The following is a 16,233-nucleotide window of genomic DNA, read 5'->3' on the forward strand; positions in this document are numbered from 1 at the left end:
GACCACAGTGACGGCCAATCCGCCATCTGAATGATTTTGTCTTTCAATTTTAGAATCTTTTTTACTGGATGTTAAACTTCATAGACTCCCTAGCGTTTTAAGCATCCCATATTCAAAATGTTCTCTGCTACAATCCAAGTTTTTTTTTTTTTTTTTTTTTGTGTGTTGAAAAGCTACTTGACGTAAGAACTCGAGTTCTGATGCTTTCATCAACATAAAGCAGCATAAGCTGCAATCTCAAAGATCTCTTTTTTTGCTGTCTTTAGCGACACCTATGGCAATAAGCGGTAAATGCAGAGGTGTTGTTGGATCTCACTTCCCAGAGATCCAAACGGTGTCAATAATTCCCGGGAATGTCGCGACTCGCCAGAGACATCAAAGTTTGTAATACTGCAAATGCAAGGGCTTTAATTCGTTGAGATTATTACTTTAATAAACACATAGGTAGGTAGTTAGCCTGAGAGACGGCTCATAAGTATGTTTATATCTTGTAAGAGGTTGGCAGTGGTGCCTCTTAATTAGAAACACCATCACAGAGTTCCTACCAAACTTAAAACATTGAGACATTGTATATATTCACACCACCTTTCCCTATCTATTAATTTTTTATTTCACTTTTCACTGCAGCAGTTCTGGTTTAATATGTGCCCTGGCACTGACTGTGTGTGGTTGCTTTCTTTTGTGTCCCTCAGCCATGTGAACCACTTCACAGGAATCGTGTATCAGAGTGTGTTGTCTCAGAAGCAGCCGCTCAGAACTGTCAGCATGGATGAGGCTGTTCAGCCCAACACTTCCCCTGCACAGTGGCCAGGTAAATCAGCCAAACCACACACGTCTTTTGCATGAAGTAAAAGAAACTAAGCATTCAACAAAGCTGTGTTCTCAATGACGATGTAAATTGTTATGTGTATAAATACATTTATTTTAAAAAAGGATCAGTAAGAACCTGGTACTTCAAGTGAGTCGAGTTAAGTCAAACCATAATTTCCTTAAACAGCTGGGCACTGTACTTTAATACAAATGTTTCTCAGAGATGAGGGAATCAGGTTTGCTGGGGACTATTTCAGCTCCTGATTAATACACAGTTGGTGCTCTAGTGAGTATTTACAGCAGCAGGATGGATGGTGCATGTGGGATTGAAAGTAGAGTGCCCATTATAATGAAGGGATTTGCCTCCCAGTGCAACAATGTGGCTTTGATGGGTTTTGAGTAGTTATTGGAAATGAATGGGGATAGGTGGAAGCGTTGCATCAATAAAATTGATTCCTTATTTAATCTGAATCTGTAAAATCTTTTCCTTTTGTTTGCGGTTTCTTGTCCCGCACCTGAAACTATTGGGCTGTATGTGCACATATGTCAACTTATTTAAGAATGCATTTTGCTTTTTGTTTCTTCAAATGCAAACGTGTTCTTGGTCCGTTTGTGTGCTTTTTTTTTTTTTTTTGCTTTTTTTTTTACATTCGGTTTTTTTATTAGGTAAGCTGAATATTTTGTTTATTGAGGGGGAAAAATGCATTTTTTTGTATTGTACACATTTTGAAAGCTCTTTTTTCCTCTCCCTTCCCCTTCTGTTCCCTCTTGTTGCCCCTCTCTCCAGGTATCTCCTCTCTGATCCGCCTGTTGAGCTCAGCGGGCGAGGAGAGCCAGCCAGGCTTAACTGTGCTGCTCTGTGAGATCCTGACTGCTGTCTTCCTCAGTCTGTTTGTTCACGGCATGGCCACTCACTCCAGTAACGAGCTGTTTCGCATCGTGGCCCACCCACTGAACAGCAAGCTTTGGGTGGCAGTGTTCGGAGGAGGCGCCCGGACCCCTGTCATTGAGAAACCCAGCAGCCCCACAGGAACACCCCCACCAGGTTGGAAGGGATTAGTGTGGCCCATCTAGTTTCCTTTACTGACAGTCTGCCTGAGTGGCTGTCTCTCTGTGGGGTTTTCTTTTGGAGGTGAACCAGTAGCTAAATTAAATCAGCTCTGCCAAATTTATTGGGTTCTAGTCTGTAAGTCAGAGTGAAATCCATCAAGTTATTGGTGTAGGAGCCGTTTACCTCACGATCTGCACTGGTCCCTCATGGTTGGCAGAGGAAACCTAATGTAATGCAACTGTAACGCGTGTGTATTTGATAACATTTTGGCATTTTGAACTACAGTTTTCTAAAATATGTTTTAAGGAAGATATTGCAATATTTAAAGCTTGTCGTATGTATTGTATATTATATGAAAATTTCACGAATGGGTTAAGGATGATGGTAGCTGAAACACTTTATCTCGACACCCCAGCCTCACCAAGCGGCTCAGACAGGAAGTCCAGACGGTTCAGGTTCCGGTCGTCACGCAGTGGATCCAGGGAGGAGTCTGCCATCGAGCGGGAGGGCCCATCCAGTCCCAAGCATGGCTCTGTGGTGGAGCAAGAAGCTACCTCCATCTTTAAAGAACGATTTGTCCCTCCAGAGCTCAGCATTTGGGATTACTTTATCGCCAAGGTAATCTGGTAAACCGCTACCCTGAGTTGATCTTGAGTGTATTCACCTTTCATCGGGATAATGTTTCACATGCAGGGTTCATTAATAACATCATTATATTTTCACCATATTGTGGTTTATGAAAACAATTTCATCTCACTGCATTAATCAGCTATGTATTCAACATGTACTGAAGTTGACTGGTGGTGAATAAAAGCATATTTCTTTTTAGGTTGTTTTTTTTAATTCAGCTACAACAGTGTGTCTCTATCTTCATTATTGTTGTGTCTTTCAGCCTTCGCTGCCACCATCAGAAGACAGAATTGAATATGACTCAGAGGAGAGCCAGGACAGTCGAGATGAAGAGGAAGATGATTATGATTACGAAGATGTGTTTGACCCCAGCTCTCCGCAAAGAGAGCATTCGAACCACAACTCATACAGGTAACGAGCGACAGCACCGAGTGGATGTTACTGCAGAGTGACTCATCTTCACCTGAATTCATGTTGAGTGAACCTGCGTGTGTTTACAGCTGTTTGTGTCTTACCATTGATGTATTGTATTCTGTTGCGCTGCTTCTAAACTGTGCTCCACATTCAGTCTCAACACACTTTTATTCCCCTACTTTTTCGAAAGGAGCTTTGGACCCATTAAAAGTGTTTATGCTCAGAATTGTAAATCTCACTTGGAATGTTTTTGTTCCCTCTCAGTTGGTGTTTGATGCGACTGGCTATGGTTCAGCTTGTGTTGGTCAACCTCAAGTCCTTTTACCCAATGGCAGGATATGATCTGTTAGGTAAACTCTAAAATACTCGGCACACACTGCTCCACACTACTGTCTGGGATGTAGCCGAGTGCTGCCCTATTTCTCACTGCCTGTCTTCGCTAATCTAATTGTCTTGTTCCTACTTAAAACAGATCTGCCTGTGGGCTCTCCTCTTTGTCACGCTGTGCTGAAGACGCTGCAGCGATGGGAGCAGGTGCTACAGAAAAGGCTGGAGATCTTCGGGGGCCCCCCTTCCAAGTACATCTCCACCCCCCTCCAGGATGAAACGGCCGCACCGGGCCCCGCCCTGCTCAGACACAAGGCCTTGTTTGAACCATCCAACACCCCTTTCAGGTAGCACCATGAGCTGGGGATCAGTAGAACATGTACAAAAATGAATAAGAGACAGTTTTTAAATGTATTTTTTATTTTATTTTTTTAGACATTAGTGTTTTGTGTTGACAAAGCAATTGATTAGAGTTTAGCCTTCAGCACCAGATATATCTGTTAGACACATTCACACCAGTAAAATGTGTTTAGAAATTGTTTCTCAAGATCTCCGTAGATTCAAAGTTGTTTCCCTCAGCTGATGTAACCCCTATTGATTCCCACATGGCCCGTACAGTACACGCTGTAGGGATTCACTGTATGTGCATTTAATGCGTTTTGCCTTAAGCGCCAAATATGTGGAGTTTTCAGATCAGCACCAATCACACGGATCCGAAATGATATCTTCTAGCACAGTTTGTTGTGCTCCAGTGAACTGATGCAACTGATTTAAATGAAATGTGTTGCATTGTTTTCAGGTCCAGCCACCATTCTGCACTGCCAGTGAAGCGTCTCTGGCAGTTTCTGGTCAAGCAGGAAGAAGTGCAGGAGACTTTCATCAGAAACATTTTCACCAAGAAACGGGACCCGAATGAGGTACGCCATGTTTGCGCCATGTTAGCCTTCTGCATGAGCTGTCTCCGTGTTGCACAGCTAGTACATTGTATTAATTGTCACAGAATAACACATTAACTATCTTGCTATGATAAAAATCCACCACAAACTGCTTCATTATTGTTTTTACCTCCCTGTTGGGGCACTTGTGTTTTTTTCGTTCTGCATGCCAACCCCATGTATTATTACCGCCTCTGGTTGCATGTTAATGCTTTTAATTTGAATCCAATAATTACAACCTGTTTAACAGCACAATAATTCAGTTTCTGTGTGTTTGACTGCATGGTTCATTCCTGGTTGTTGTATGTTGTGTGTGTCTGTCTTTGTTCCTGTGCTGCTTCCCCAATCATTTAAGTCGGGTGAGGACCAGACTGACAATATGAAATGTTCAGGGATGGAGGAGGAGGCGGGAAGCAATCAGGTACTGCTGCTTCAGAATAATTGTGACTTTTGAAATTGGAGCGGGATGGGCACCAAATCTCAGTTCCAACAGAATTGTGTCTGCGGCACCAAGTAACTTGATTATGTCCTCACTCTCGTTAACTTATTCTCTGATCAGATACTGACTTTAGAAGTGAATGTATGGTCTTGGCACTATTTAAAAAATAAATCAGACAACACCCAGCCTTAGAGGTGGCATAGACATTTTTGCGATAGACTCCTGGGAATTATAATCCTAGAAATGTAATGTTTTATAAATAAAAAAACATACCATTCAAATTATTTTTCTATAATCTCATTAAAAAACACAACTTAAATATCTCTGTAGCAGACTGCAGAAAATCCTTTCAAATGATTATTGCAAAAGAATAATTAATAATTGGTCATGTAGTCACCAGCGTGATGGACCAAACCATCGCTGTGGTGTCAATATCGCACCAAAATCAAGTTTCATTAATTGTGGAAGCTAAATCTGTAATTGATATGTTTACATGTTTAACCGTGCGTTCCTGCTCTCTGGTAACTCTAAACAAACTGGTGTGATGCTTTCATTATTAATGACGGCACTTCTGATTTGTCAAGACCCACGCTTATGCAATATTGTACTTGAAACATCCCATCACCATGCTGTAGTGTGAGGCACAAACTGTACCGTTGATTAGGTATGAGAGCATGCACATCATCTATTTGCCTCCTACAGTAGAATAGTAAATGTGGCCTGTCACATATAATCTAAGAAACATCAAAATTCTGATCTTGACAGAATTACAGTACGCATATTTTGTGGGCCATGAACTCTGACTGTTCCGGTCCGTGTTTGACATTAATCTTGCACTTAGATGTCTAAATATCCATGTGATTGGGAGCCATAAATCTCAAATTGCGCTGTACATCGATGCTTCATAGAGGTTTCTAATCTTCTGGCTCTCGCTGTGCAAGCTGCCATGTTGTAGCTACTCCATTTGGCTCGGTTTTAATTAACCCGGTCTCTCAGAGGACAAGCTATGAAGCTGAATAGCTTCTGATTAATGGGCCACACACTGTCGCAGTGAATCTGCGCCCCACGGGGATTACGTGCTCAGCAGAAATGGCAAACCACCATATTTAGATTTCTGCAAGTCAAGTTTTACTTTATTCCATCGGACAGAAAGAGACGTGGTCTTTTCCCCTTGAATAGATGTAGTAAAGACTTTAATTCAATCTCATGCTCAAACTCATTTTGAGTTGCATCAAAATCTTACATCTCTATACAATATGCATAGCTACAGTGTAGCCTACTCTGCTACCGCGTCGTCCCGTAGGACCTCTGTGGCACAGTGTGTGCTTGATTGTTGTGCTCATGCTATCCAATGGCACTAACCCAGTTATGTTGGCCGCTGTGGTTCACAGGGTGGCCTGTGGCACCTCACATGTCCTCTCCTATCCGCTAAAGGCAAGACAAACTAACACAGAGTGCACGCACTACAGTGTAGAAACCAAAGAGTCTGTTCAGCTTGAGCTCAACGTCACCTCTGTCTTCTACAGCAAATCTTTTGACACCTCATTCATCAACCCCTCGAATGGATCTTGTCAGGTCATTGGTTCTGTAGCATGAAGGGAAATGTACTGTATCTGATGTTATGGCGGTTATTTGTCTGCAAGAAAAGTTTACCAACGTTTTAAACTGTGTGTGTGTGTGTGTGTGTGTGTGTGTGTGTGTGTGTGTGTGTGTTCCTTCCTTCCTTCCTTCCTCTGTGCAGACTGGGTCAGATCTGAGCTCCCCCGGAGGAAAGGCACGCATCATCCACAAGGAATCTGACATCATCACGGCCTTTGCCATCAACAAGGTACAACTCTTTTACCCAGATGTCCCTGAACAGCATAATATAAACAAGATATATTAACACAATATCACAAACTGTGACGAGCATATTGTGTTTCCAATTGAGAACATTGTTTTTTTTAAACCACAGAATGTCCACCTCCAGTATAAAGTATACGAAACATTTTAAAGCTGCTTTATCAATATTTTTATATTAACTAATATAAAATGTCAATTATCGAAGGTGCCACCGAGGATAATCGCCCCTCTCTGCTGTCTCTCGCTGAGCTGTAAGGACCGATTTAGTGTCTTAAAGATCATCATTTTGGTTTCTCGGACCACAGCTTTACCGCTTCGGTTCAGCATTACAGCTCTCCTCAACCTCGTTTCCAGCCGCAGCTGTTTCTAACGGAGAAGGTCAGCGACTAGCCGAACATAGTGGAGCATTTAGCTGCTCAGGAGTATGTGGAGACCAAAAACAGAGCTAACAGGAGAGTGAATATTGACCAGAAACACACAATAGATGTTAATGTTTGCCGTGATTCTGCTTGATGTGTAGAAAGGCAACATTTGCCAATTCAATCTCAAAAGATGATGATATGCGAGTGTTGTGTGAATCGGTTAAAACTGCTTTAAGTAGTTTGAGCCCAGCTGTGTGCGGTAACTTTACGTGTGTTACAGATGTGCCACTAACCAAATAAAAGGAAATGTATGAAACTGTCGTCCATTCAAACTGCGTTTTTATGAACATTAATGTCAAGTCATTTGCTTCACTTTGACCAACAGATTCAGAGCAGAACATTCAAATTCATAACGAGTATTAAATTAGTTTGGTTATCGTAGCTCCTTTGATGTTGTTGAGCCTGTGTTGTCTTTGTTTGATATACGAAGAGGTTCATTTATTTAAAGGGAAGCAGCGGTGATCAAAGGAAGGTGCACCTCAGGTCATTATTAAAGTTGGATGTTTTTTTGTGTGACCACGGGCAGAATAGAGGTGGAAAAAGTCACATCAAGCCTCACTCTATTTTCCTCACCCTTATCCTCTCTGTCACCCGCCTCACCGTTTCCCTCACTTCCTGTCTCCGTTTGCCTCCCAGGCAAACCGTAATTGTTTAGTCATGGCCTCCACCCATGACATTCAGGAGTTGGATGTGTCATCCATCTTGGCCACACAGATCTTGACATGGATCGATGACGATGATGCAGAAGTCAAAAGGTAAGGGGGGGGTGTGTGTGTGTGTGTGTGTGTGTGTGTGTGTGTGTGTGTGGCCTCTCCTTTGTGAGGCGTCGTTGTCCTCATACATGTTAGTTTCTCTATAAACGCACAGAAAATATTTTCCTACAAACAAAACAATGCTGGCATAATAGTGGTTGAATGTTGCTGTTTCTCTATTTCAGTATTAATCTTACTTTTCTAGTTGAATTGTCTTTTTCCATTTTAAGGATTATTAATCTTACCTTTCTCAATTAAATATTCAACTGTTAATTGCTGAATATCATGTGTTTTACCGTTGCGTTTTAAGATTATTAGATATTTGAAATACCTAATTACTATTCCGTCTCTGTAGTGTCGGCGGTGATGACTTCCTGGTGGTCCATGCCCGCGATGACTTCGCCGCCCTCCACGGCACCACACCGTACACTCACAGCAGCCCCGGTACACCCATCAACATGCCGTGGCTGGGCGGAGTGCAGACGGGCCGCGGTGCAGCTGTGGTGAGCTCGAGACCTGGAGATGAATCTGATTATATCACCCGAGCCGTTTGTTTGCCCCGCCTGTCTTCTGCTTTGTTGGAATATTTTCCTGATGTCTGTGTTTGATTAAGGAGCTGGTTGAGTTATACACTTATATGATACTTGGCTGATGACCATTTCCCAAAGCAAGCAGCTTGACACTAAATTTGAATGTGGGCCAGTTTATTAATACGGTGTGTACAACATATTGAAACGGGCCAGTTTGATAGGGGTGGTAAGGAGCATGTAGTAAATCAACAGAGAATGTATTTAACCATTTTGATAAGAGTTTTTCACATTTTCACTATGTTCTGACATAATATATGCGCAGTGACTATTGCCTAGGGTTTTTCTACTCTTCACTGCTTTGATTGATGTTGTCTGCTGCTCTGGATCTGCCCTTCCTTGTACTCAAAGCAAAATCCTCAAAGCAGTTCAAATGAATTAATAATTCATCTCGGTCTGGACTCAGTTTGCCAAAAGCACCGTGGCTGCTAACATTAGCTTCCCTCGTTGACTTCCAACGGAACAAAGATGTTGCTGACAGCTCGTGAGACACCAGTACAAAACCTACCATCATGTTTTATGCTCGTTTGCAATGGAGAAGTCTTCTAACTGCGGTTTTACTGAGCAGAGAAACTTGGCATTAGCAGCGGGGAGGGGGAGATTGATTTTATTCCGGTGGTAGCAGTTGTCTTTGATTCCACTCAGCTGTGAGTCATGTTTTGTTTGTATTAACCAGCGCACTCATTGCTCTTGATATGCATACTGGACTCTGCATCTTAATTCTTTTTCCAACCAGTCAGGCGGAGTGCACAAGGTAGGAGCAGAATACATTCAGAGACGATGATAAATAATAATACTTGGCAGGCTGTTAATGTCTCTGGGCCACCAGTCGTAATACAAGACCGGCGTTCCAATATATTAAGACAATTTATTCTATATGCTGAAAGAGCAACCACCCCTTTATCCTCTACGTTAAATGCAGCATTAAATAAGTACTTTGGTTAAGATTAACATTTTTCTGACCTTTTTAAGTGGATTCGAACAGCTGAGTACAGCTGAGCCCCTTTCAGGCACGCACGTTGTTAAGTAAATGTTATGCCGCTTTTGACATTTACATAAAAGTTAATGACAACCCATTAGTAACAAGCCATTAGTTTAACAGATAGACGACTCCAGCAATGGATGTATTCTATGTGTGTAACCGTCTACGGTGACATGGTTCCCTGAATGTAGCATAGTGAAGATCTGCGTTGTTTTCAACTGATGATCTTCTTCTTCTCCTCTTCACTTTTCTTCTGCCAGATGATCAAGAGAAACATCAACAATGTGAGGAGAATGACCTCCCATCCCACACTGCCTTACTGTAAGTACCACTCTGTCTGTCAGTAGATTAAAGGTGCTATCCAGACATCATGTTCCTCATGTCAAAAAAAGAAGAGCCTTCAGGGGATGATTACATCACCCCAAAAGTTTCTCATACTTCAACTTCAGAGAGTGGCAAAGTTTTTTTCTTTTTTTTTTTTCTTGCACCAGAGTGCTGCTATTGATCTATAAAAGTGAGCCCTATGTTGTATTTTTCAGTCAAACTGCAGAGTGGGGTTTTTGGGTGGAATAATTCCCAGCAGGTCATAAGAACAGCTGTTGTGCATGTGTGAAATAAACTGTTTCCTTCATCGGTTATAAAACGTTGGGAACAAAGACATGCAAAGAGCTCACGTTGGGACCAGAATGAGATGAGCTGATGGCACGTTCTGTTGTGTGTGTGTGGTTTTTTTTTTTTGGTTTTTTTTTCAGACCTGACGGGAGCTCAGGATGGTAGCGTTAGGATGTTCGAGTGGGGTCACTCCCAGCAGATCATCTGCTTCAGAAGTCCAGGCAACTCCCGAGTAACCAGGATACGATTCAACCACCAGGGGAACAAGGTAACTAAGTCTCTCACACACACACACACACACACACTTCTATGTGAACTGTAGAATTGACCGGTCTAAACGGTTAACTTCCACCATCCAGATGTCCCGCTATGCTTAGCTTTGTGACGCCAGCCTGTCGGATTCAGTAACATTCTCCCACTCTGCCGTTCAGACAGACCACAGTGGGGAGTTTGGCTTCGGCACATTTTGTTATTCAGCTGAGTGATTCAACGGCTCTGAACTCAGGCGCTCGCCTCCAGCTAATGACTTCCTCAGATGGTGCCTCTCCTGTGCCAGAACCATCTTATCTGCCTGTTCTGGCCAAAAAGAGTGAAATATGCTTCAAGAGAGGACAAGCTTTGGTGTTGGTTATGTAAGTGGCGCTTGAACTCGTGAGGCTGTTGACGTGTTTTTTGGAAGATAATTTAGGAGAGAAATCCAAATCACCAGAAGGGAGAGACGGATGTCAATGGGTGCAGAAACACAGAAGGAGCACACGGCAATATGTTTCTGTCTGCTAAAATGAAGTTGAAATGATCCAATCAAAGTCTGATGGCAGCTCTCTGAATGTTTCGTACAGTTTGGTATTGTCGATGCTGACGGAGGTCTGAGTCTGTGGCAGACCAACACAAGTGGGAACGCACCTAAACCGTACCTGGTAAGAACGCCACCGATCAACGTGCTGCCTTTTACTCTTTTGTTTTGTCTGTCTCGACGTTCTCAGTGTCCTCACGCTTTCTGCCTGTCAGCCTTATTTTTGTTTACTCCTCTCCTGCGTCTCCATTAGTGTCACCGTTACTATCCGTCTTCTTTGTCTCTCTCTGCCAGACGCTGCACTGCCACAGCAAGACGGCTCACGACTTTGTCTTCGTGGGCTCCTCCTCCCTCATTGCCACTGCAGGTCTTTCAACAGACAACAGGTATGAAAGAGCTGGAAGGACAGTCTTGCTCTCCAGTCTTCTTCGGAATCTGTTCTCCCAAATTGAATTCTGTTTCATTAACTTCTAATGAAATGCTGAATTATCTCCGTTCAGCTCCACTGTCCTGTGGCCGACGGGGATAATGACCTGTCCTTTGATTAAGAGGTGGAAACAGATCATAATTTAGTCATTTTTTCACTCCGCAGGAACGTGTGTCTGTGGGACACTCTGGTGACGCCTGCGAACAGCCTTGTTCATGGTAAGATGCAGCACAGGAAAAGCCTAACATACTTAGAAAGGCTTCTTTTAGGAATCGGCTAAACAATTTGTTTTCTTCCACCAACAGTTCAAAACCCAATTTCAAGAAGTCCCCTCGGCTTCTGAAATTCCAAAATGGGGATTTTTTTTGTCAATTTATTGACTGCAGTTAATACATTAATCAAGATAACTGGTGTATTAATTGATTATTAAATATTATTTATTTATTTAATATATTAAATGCATTTATTTAATATTGTTATATAACATTAGTTGAAGCCCTAATGTCAAATAACATGTTCATCTGCAAAATTTCAAATAAATAGTTGATGAAATAGCAGATGAATAAGGAAGTCTGTGGTGTGAGGCATTATGTCATTTTTATGACTTACTGTACGATTGGTTCTCAAACTCTTGGTTTTGAACAACTGATTGTTAAATTAATTAATTAACTTTGACCACAAATAAAAGGAGAATAACACACGCATCACTTTTTCATTCAATCATTTCCTGTCACGGCGTCCGAGGGAGCGTCGGCTAGCTCACCGTCTCTACCTGGTGATATCTTGTGATTGGCTCGGTGATATTCAAATGTAACTGGTCATTGTTTTAGTTTTTACCAAAATATTACATTTTTATTTCACCTCACCGTTTGACAGTACCTTTGCATCTCTCTGAGGCAGAGTTAGTTTGCCTTCGCGCTGGCGATAGGTTGTTTGTCCTTACGTACCGTTCCATACGTACCATATCTCAGGAATTTATTTTGGGCGAATTTCTTCAAATTTAGCACAAATTTAGTTCAATACACATTTTTGAGATTTTTTTTAGAGCCGACAGGAAAAGAGAGATGGTGCATAACGATCCCGAACGGGCATGATCAGTGCACGATTCATTCATAATTTGAGAAATGTATTAACTAATAATTGTTAATAATCATTTTAAACTGAAGCCCTGAATGTTTTGATGTTTGTATGCACATGTCGTCTCCTCTCTGTCCTCCTGTCTTTATTTCCATTCTTAATGTTTCTCTCAATTGTATTGTGTCCCCTGTCCCCTCTGATTCCTCCTCTTTATTCTAATCCACCCCCCCCCCCCTTTACACTCTCTCTCCACAGCTTTCTGCTGCCACGAGTCCGGAGCCACCGTGCTCTCGATGGCCTCCAGGCAGCAGCTGCTCATCACAGGTGGGAGGAAGGGCTGGATCAGCGTGCTGGAGCTGGCCCACAGGCACCAGCGTCAGAGCTTCCAGGCCCACGACTCGCCTGTCAAGGCGCTGGCTGTCGACCCGACTGAGGACTGCTTCATCAGCGGATCAGCTGAGGGCAACATTAAGGTATTTTGACTGGTTAATTAAAGCAATTGAATACATTTCTATTGAATAAATATGACACTTTGACGGTGAGGGAGTTTCAGTTCAGTTATTTTAATTGAATATAAGAAAGGTTATTAGCGTTTGCTGATGGCTCTCAAGGTCCGGTTTAAGTGGGTCGACACGGGGAAAGGCAGAGGTCGGCAGAGGTCGGCATTTTGACTGAACAGGCAGGAGATGTTTCCCGTCTTCAGCCAGTACATTTGCAGGTCCTTTATCTTTTTTTAACTTAAATAACGATCACACTGCTGCGTCACTCCAAGGATGAAGCCACTGCGTCACGCAGACGTGCAGGAAATGGTGCAGTGCACGTCTGCTGGAAAGAATGACTTTTCATTCCTGCTCAGAAAATCCTCCAAAGCCATTAACTGTGTTTGGGCTGATTGAAAAATGTAACATGGCTGAGCTGCACATTTATAAGCTTTTAAAGGGTTTGATGAGAAGCCTTGGAAGTGGAAGATTAGCTAATATGAAACACTTTATCAAACAATAAAGCTTCCAGGATGGGAATACGAATCAAACAATGAGAGTTGCTCCGAGCTCATCGTGGTTCAGTGAAGAATGTCGCAAAATCGTTGAAAACGCGTCACAAATTTTAAGGCTAAACAGGAGTTCCGAAAACAAACATCGCAGAACTTTATAAGAAGCTTATTTTTTTTTTTACGAAGAAATAATGTTTCCTGCATAACCTCAAGGGAGCGGTCACAGACTCCTTGCTAATAATACAGAATATCACCCGACTGCTTCTTTCAGACGCTGCTCTGTTAGGCAGCATCTCTGTGCTCACTCTTCTCTTCCTCCCTGTGCTCAGATCTGGAGCCTGGCCACACAGTGTCCGCTCTACATCTTCCCGAACGAACACGCTCGCCAGTCGCTGTTTAGGAACCTCGGCACGGGCGTCATGCAGATTGAGGTCGGGCCGACCAATCACATCTTCTCCTGCGGCGCCGACGGGACCATGAAGATGAGGGTCCTGCCCAACCGCTTCAGTGTCATCAACAACAACAACAACAACCACCACGGCAACCTCAAGAACGACGTCAAGTTCATCATTTAGAAGAAGGTGGTCAAAGCATTTTGTTAGAATAATGTGAAGTTGCCAGCAACAAAAAAAGCTTAATGACAGGAACAGTTGCCGTCATGCCGTGACAGAACAATAGCCGCTCGTGTTAACCGTGTAAATGAAGAATGGATTTACAGACTTGTGAGTCGTCTGGCCCAAGAGTGGATTGATCCGATCCGCCGCTCTTTGTGCGGGACATGAACTCGAGCCGACCGCCTGCAGGCGCCTCTGCGAGTGTTTTAAACTGTAGCGGAAGTTAAAGTGGGCAAAAGGGTTTCGACCAAGGCTGCCGTCACTCAGAGGAAACCCAACGAGAGACACACAGGCAGCTGCAGATTCTCCCAAACAACCTGCCGCCTCAGTGAGGACCGAACAGCACATGCAGTCTTTTTTTGCACAGGAAGTGAAGTTGTAGAAGGAGCAGGAGTGACAAAGAGACTGTGAAGAGTCTAAAGCTGCAGCGTTGTGTCACTATATCTCTTATAAATCAGTCACGATGGTGGAAGCTGGAGTCGCTGCTGCAGCGTTAAGGTGATAGAGTACAGTAGACTGTGTATCAATCTAGGACGCTAAGTGAGTCCTTTAGGGGTTTCAGCACACTGCAGTAAGGCCAGCGGGCCTCGTATGAAGCACATTATATCCGGTCACAAGGATCCCCAGCGTTTGATTTTAACACAAATGAGCCAGCTTGGTTGGAAAAGTGGAGGACGATCAAACCAACACTTTAGGAATTACAGGATGTCAATTTCCCGTCACTATTATCGTTTCACTTTTTAAATTTAGGGCGTTTGGCTTCTCCAGCCTGACTTGAAAGAACACAGGAATCAGAGTTTTATAAATAAACACTTCTCTCTAAAGACTAAAACTATGCAAACTCACTTTCTGCCAGAGGGATGACGCTAGATGAGAAAACCGACGACGTGCGAGAGATTATCGATCTCGTCATCTAGCGTCAACTCTCCGCCAGAAAGAGAATACGCATATTTCCCTAAATGTAGAGAAATGGGACCTTTTCTTTTTTTCTTTTTTTTACTTGAATGCAACATTTCTCTTACTTCATTTGCACATACACATGAAGCTAAATTATATATGGTGGGATGTGTATATAACTATACGAGGCTGGATGTCAGTCCAAGGCTTTGGTATGAAGGTTCAGATACATGTACAGTACGATATTTGTTTATCCCGGCCTAGATTAAACCAGTGGTATATATTTATTATTATAAGTGTCCTTAATCTCTGGAAACTACTTCTACCATGCTGGCACAGTACTACAGTACTGTTGGTCCTGATCATATTAGTTATGAAGTTAAATTAAAGCTACTTTGTGTATGGGACACCACCAATAATCACTTTTCTGGCTGTGTGTTTTTTCTTTTTCTTTTTTTAAATGTTGAATATTGAGCTTGAGACCATGCAGCAGGAAGCTTTGCGGTTAACAATGGAAAGGCTTTGAAGTGGGACACTGAAACACATTTTAATCAATATACTATTGTGTTGTGGAAACGTTTTATTCCAATAACAATGCGCTTCCCTTCCAGTGACTCCAAAACTTTAATTTCCCATATGGACATGATTGAAAACTGCCTTTGGAAACAGTATTGTTTGCCTTCATTGTATTAGCAGTCTTTATCTGGCTTGATGTTATTTCACTTTAGCTTAATTATAGGAATTAATTTACCTTCACTTTTGTTTGTTTTTTATCCAAATGCAGCACATTGCCTTCATTACATGCTTGGGAAACGTGATCTAGGTTTGAGTGTAGTATGACGTCTTCCACATAAGAGGAAGAGGCTCCTGCAGACTGTCCTGAAGCCATTTAGTCTGAAGGAATATAACCGCTCAGCTGTCTCCCCACAGCGCCTTGTGCTGCTGTAGGGAAACAAATGTACATCCGCTTTGATTTCAGGATAAACTGAGGAACCGTTTTAGATGAAGCAGATTTATTACGCTTATGTACATACATAGATCCATAAACTAGGCTTCTCATAACGAGTCGTAGATATTACAAAGGCCACTTTATGAAGAATAGTATTCTGTACAAATGCAGGTATATTTATGAAACGTGTTCATATTTAGGGTTACAGACTGAGTGAGCAAAAGGCAGATGTAATGTTATTTCCTGCTTTCTCTCTTAATAGGTCACCATTTCTTTGTCTTATTTCCTGATGTGGTATTGATCAATAACATTGCAATGTTCTTCTTTTCCCCACAAATGAAAGTGGTAAATGATGTGTACTCCTGTAGCAACTGGAGATTAAGTACTTTTTATCGAAGCGAAACTATATGTACTCCTACCAAAACTGTAGAATAAAAATATTTTTTATCAAAGCGGGTGCTTTTTATTTTTTCTTTGCCAAAATACGGCTTGTTTTCATTTAGTCTTCACGAACAGATCATCTAGATCAGTGTGGCAGTGAGCAGCAGGTGCATGAGTAGATACATCTCACTCACTCGGCTTAATCAAATACACAAATTCAACTTCTTTCTTTGACTTCTTCCCTTTACCCTCAATCTTGCAAATGTGAATTTGATCAGATAACTAATTTCATAAAGACCAT

At 42.3% G+C, this 16,233-nt stretch overlaps 1 protein-coding gene across 11 annotated transcripts in view; it reads left to right on the forward strand.

The window, feature by feature from the left end:
• Window positions 1–16,003, forward strand: part of dmxl1 (Dmx like 1) — a 52,726-nt gene extending 36,723 nt beyond the window's left edge. For 6 of the 11 annotated variants that reach the window (XM_031856774.1, XM_031856775.1, XM_031856778.1 and 3 more), the window contains exons 34-51: window positions 693–811; window positions 1,598–1,855; window positions 2,277–2,479; window positions 2,754–2,902; window positions 3,170–3,255; window positions 3,378–3,579; window positions 4,032–4,149; window positions 4,523–4,588; window positions 6,348–6,434; window positions 7,507–7,625; window positions 7,978–8,125; window positions 9,452–9,512; window positions 9,944–10,071; window positions 10,643–10,720; window positions 10,891–10,982; window positions 11,189–11,241; window positions 12,356–12,573; window positions 13,421–16,003. In XM_031856774.1, coding sequence (XP_031712634.1) covers window positions 693–811; window positions 1,598–1,855; window positions 2,277–2,479; window positions 2,754–2,902; window positions 3,170–3,255; window positions 3,378–3,579; window positions 4,032–4,149; window positions 4,523–4,588; window positions 6,348–6,434; window positions 7,507–7,625; window positions 7,978–8,125; window positions 9,452–9,512; window positions 9,944–10,071; window positions 10,643–10,720; window positions 10,891–10,982; window positions 11,189–11,241; window positions 12,356–12,573; window positions 13,421–13,666 — 2,431 coding nt within the window. In that variant the 3' untranslated portion in view covers window positions 13,667–16,003. The other 5 variants (XM_031856780.1, XM_031856784.1, XM_031856781.1 and 2 more) reach the window with 4 other exon arrangements.
• The last annotated feature ends 230 nt before the right edge of the window (window positions 16,004–16,233 follow it).

Source organism: Anarrhichthys ocellatus, unplaced genomic scaffold (assembly GCF_004355925.1).
Source record: "Anarrhichthys ocellatus isolate YVR2014 unplaced genomic scaffold, GSC_Weel_1.0 scaffold17, whole genome shotgun sequence".
In the NCBI taxonomy this organism is placed as follows: Eukaryota; Metazoa; Chordata; class Actinopteri; order Perciformes; family Anarhichadidae; genus Anarrhichthys; species Anarrhichthys ocellatus.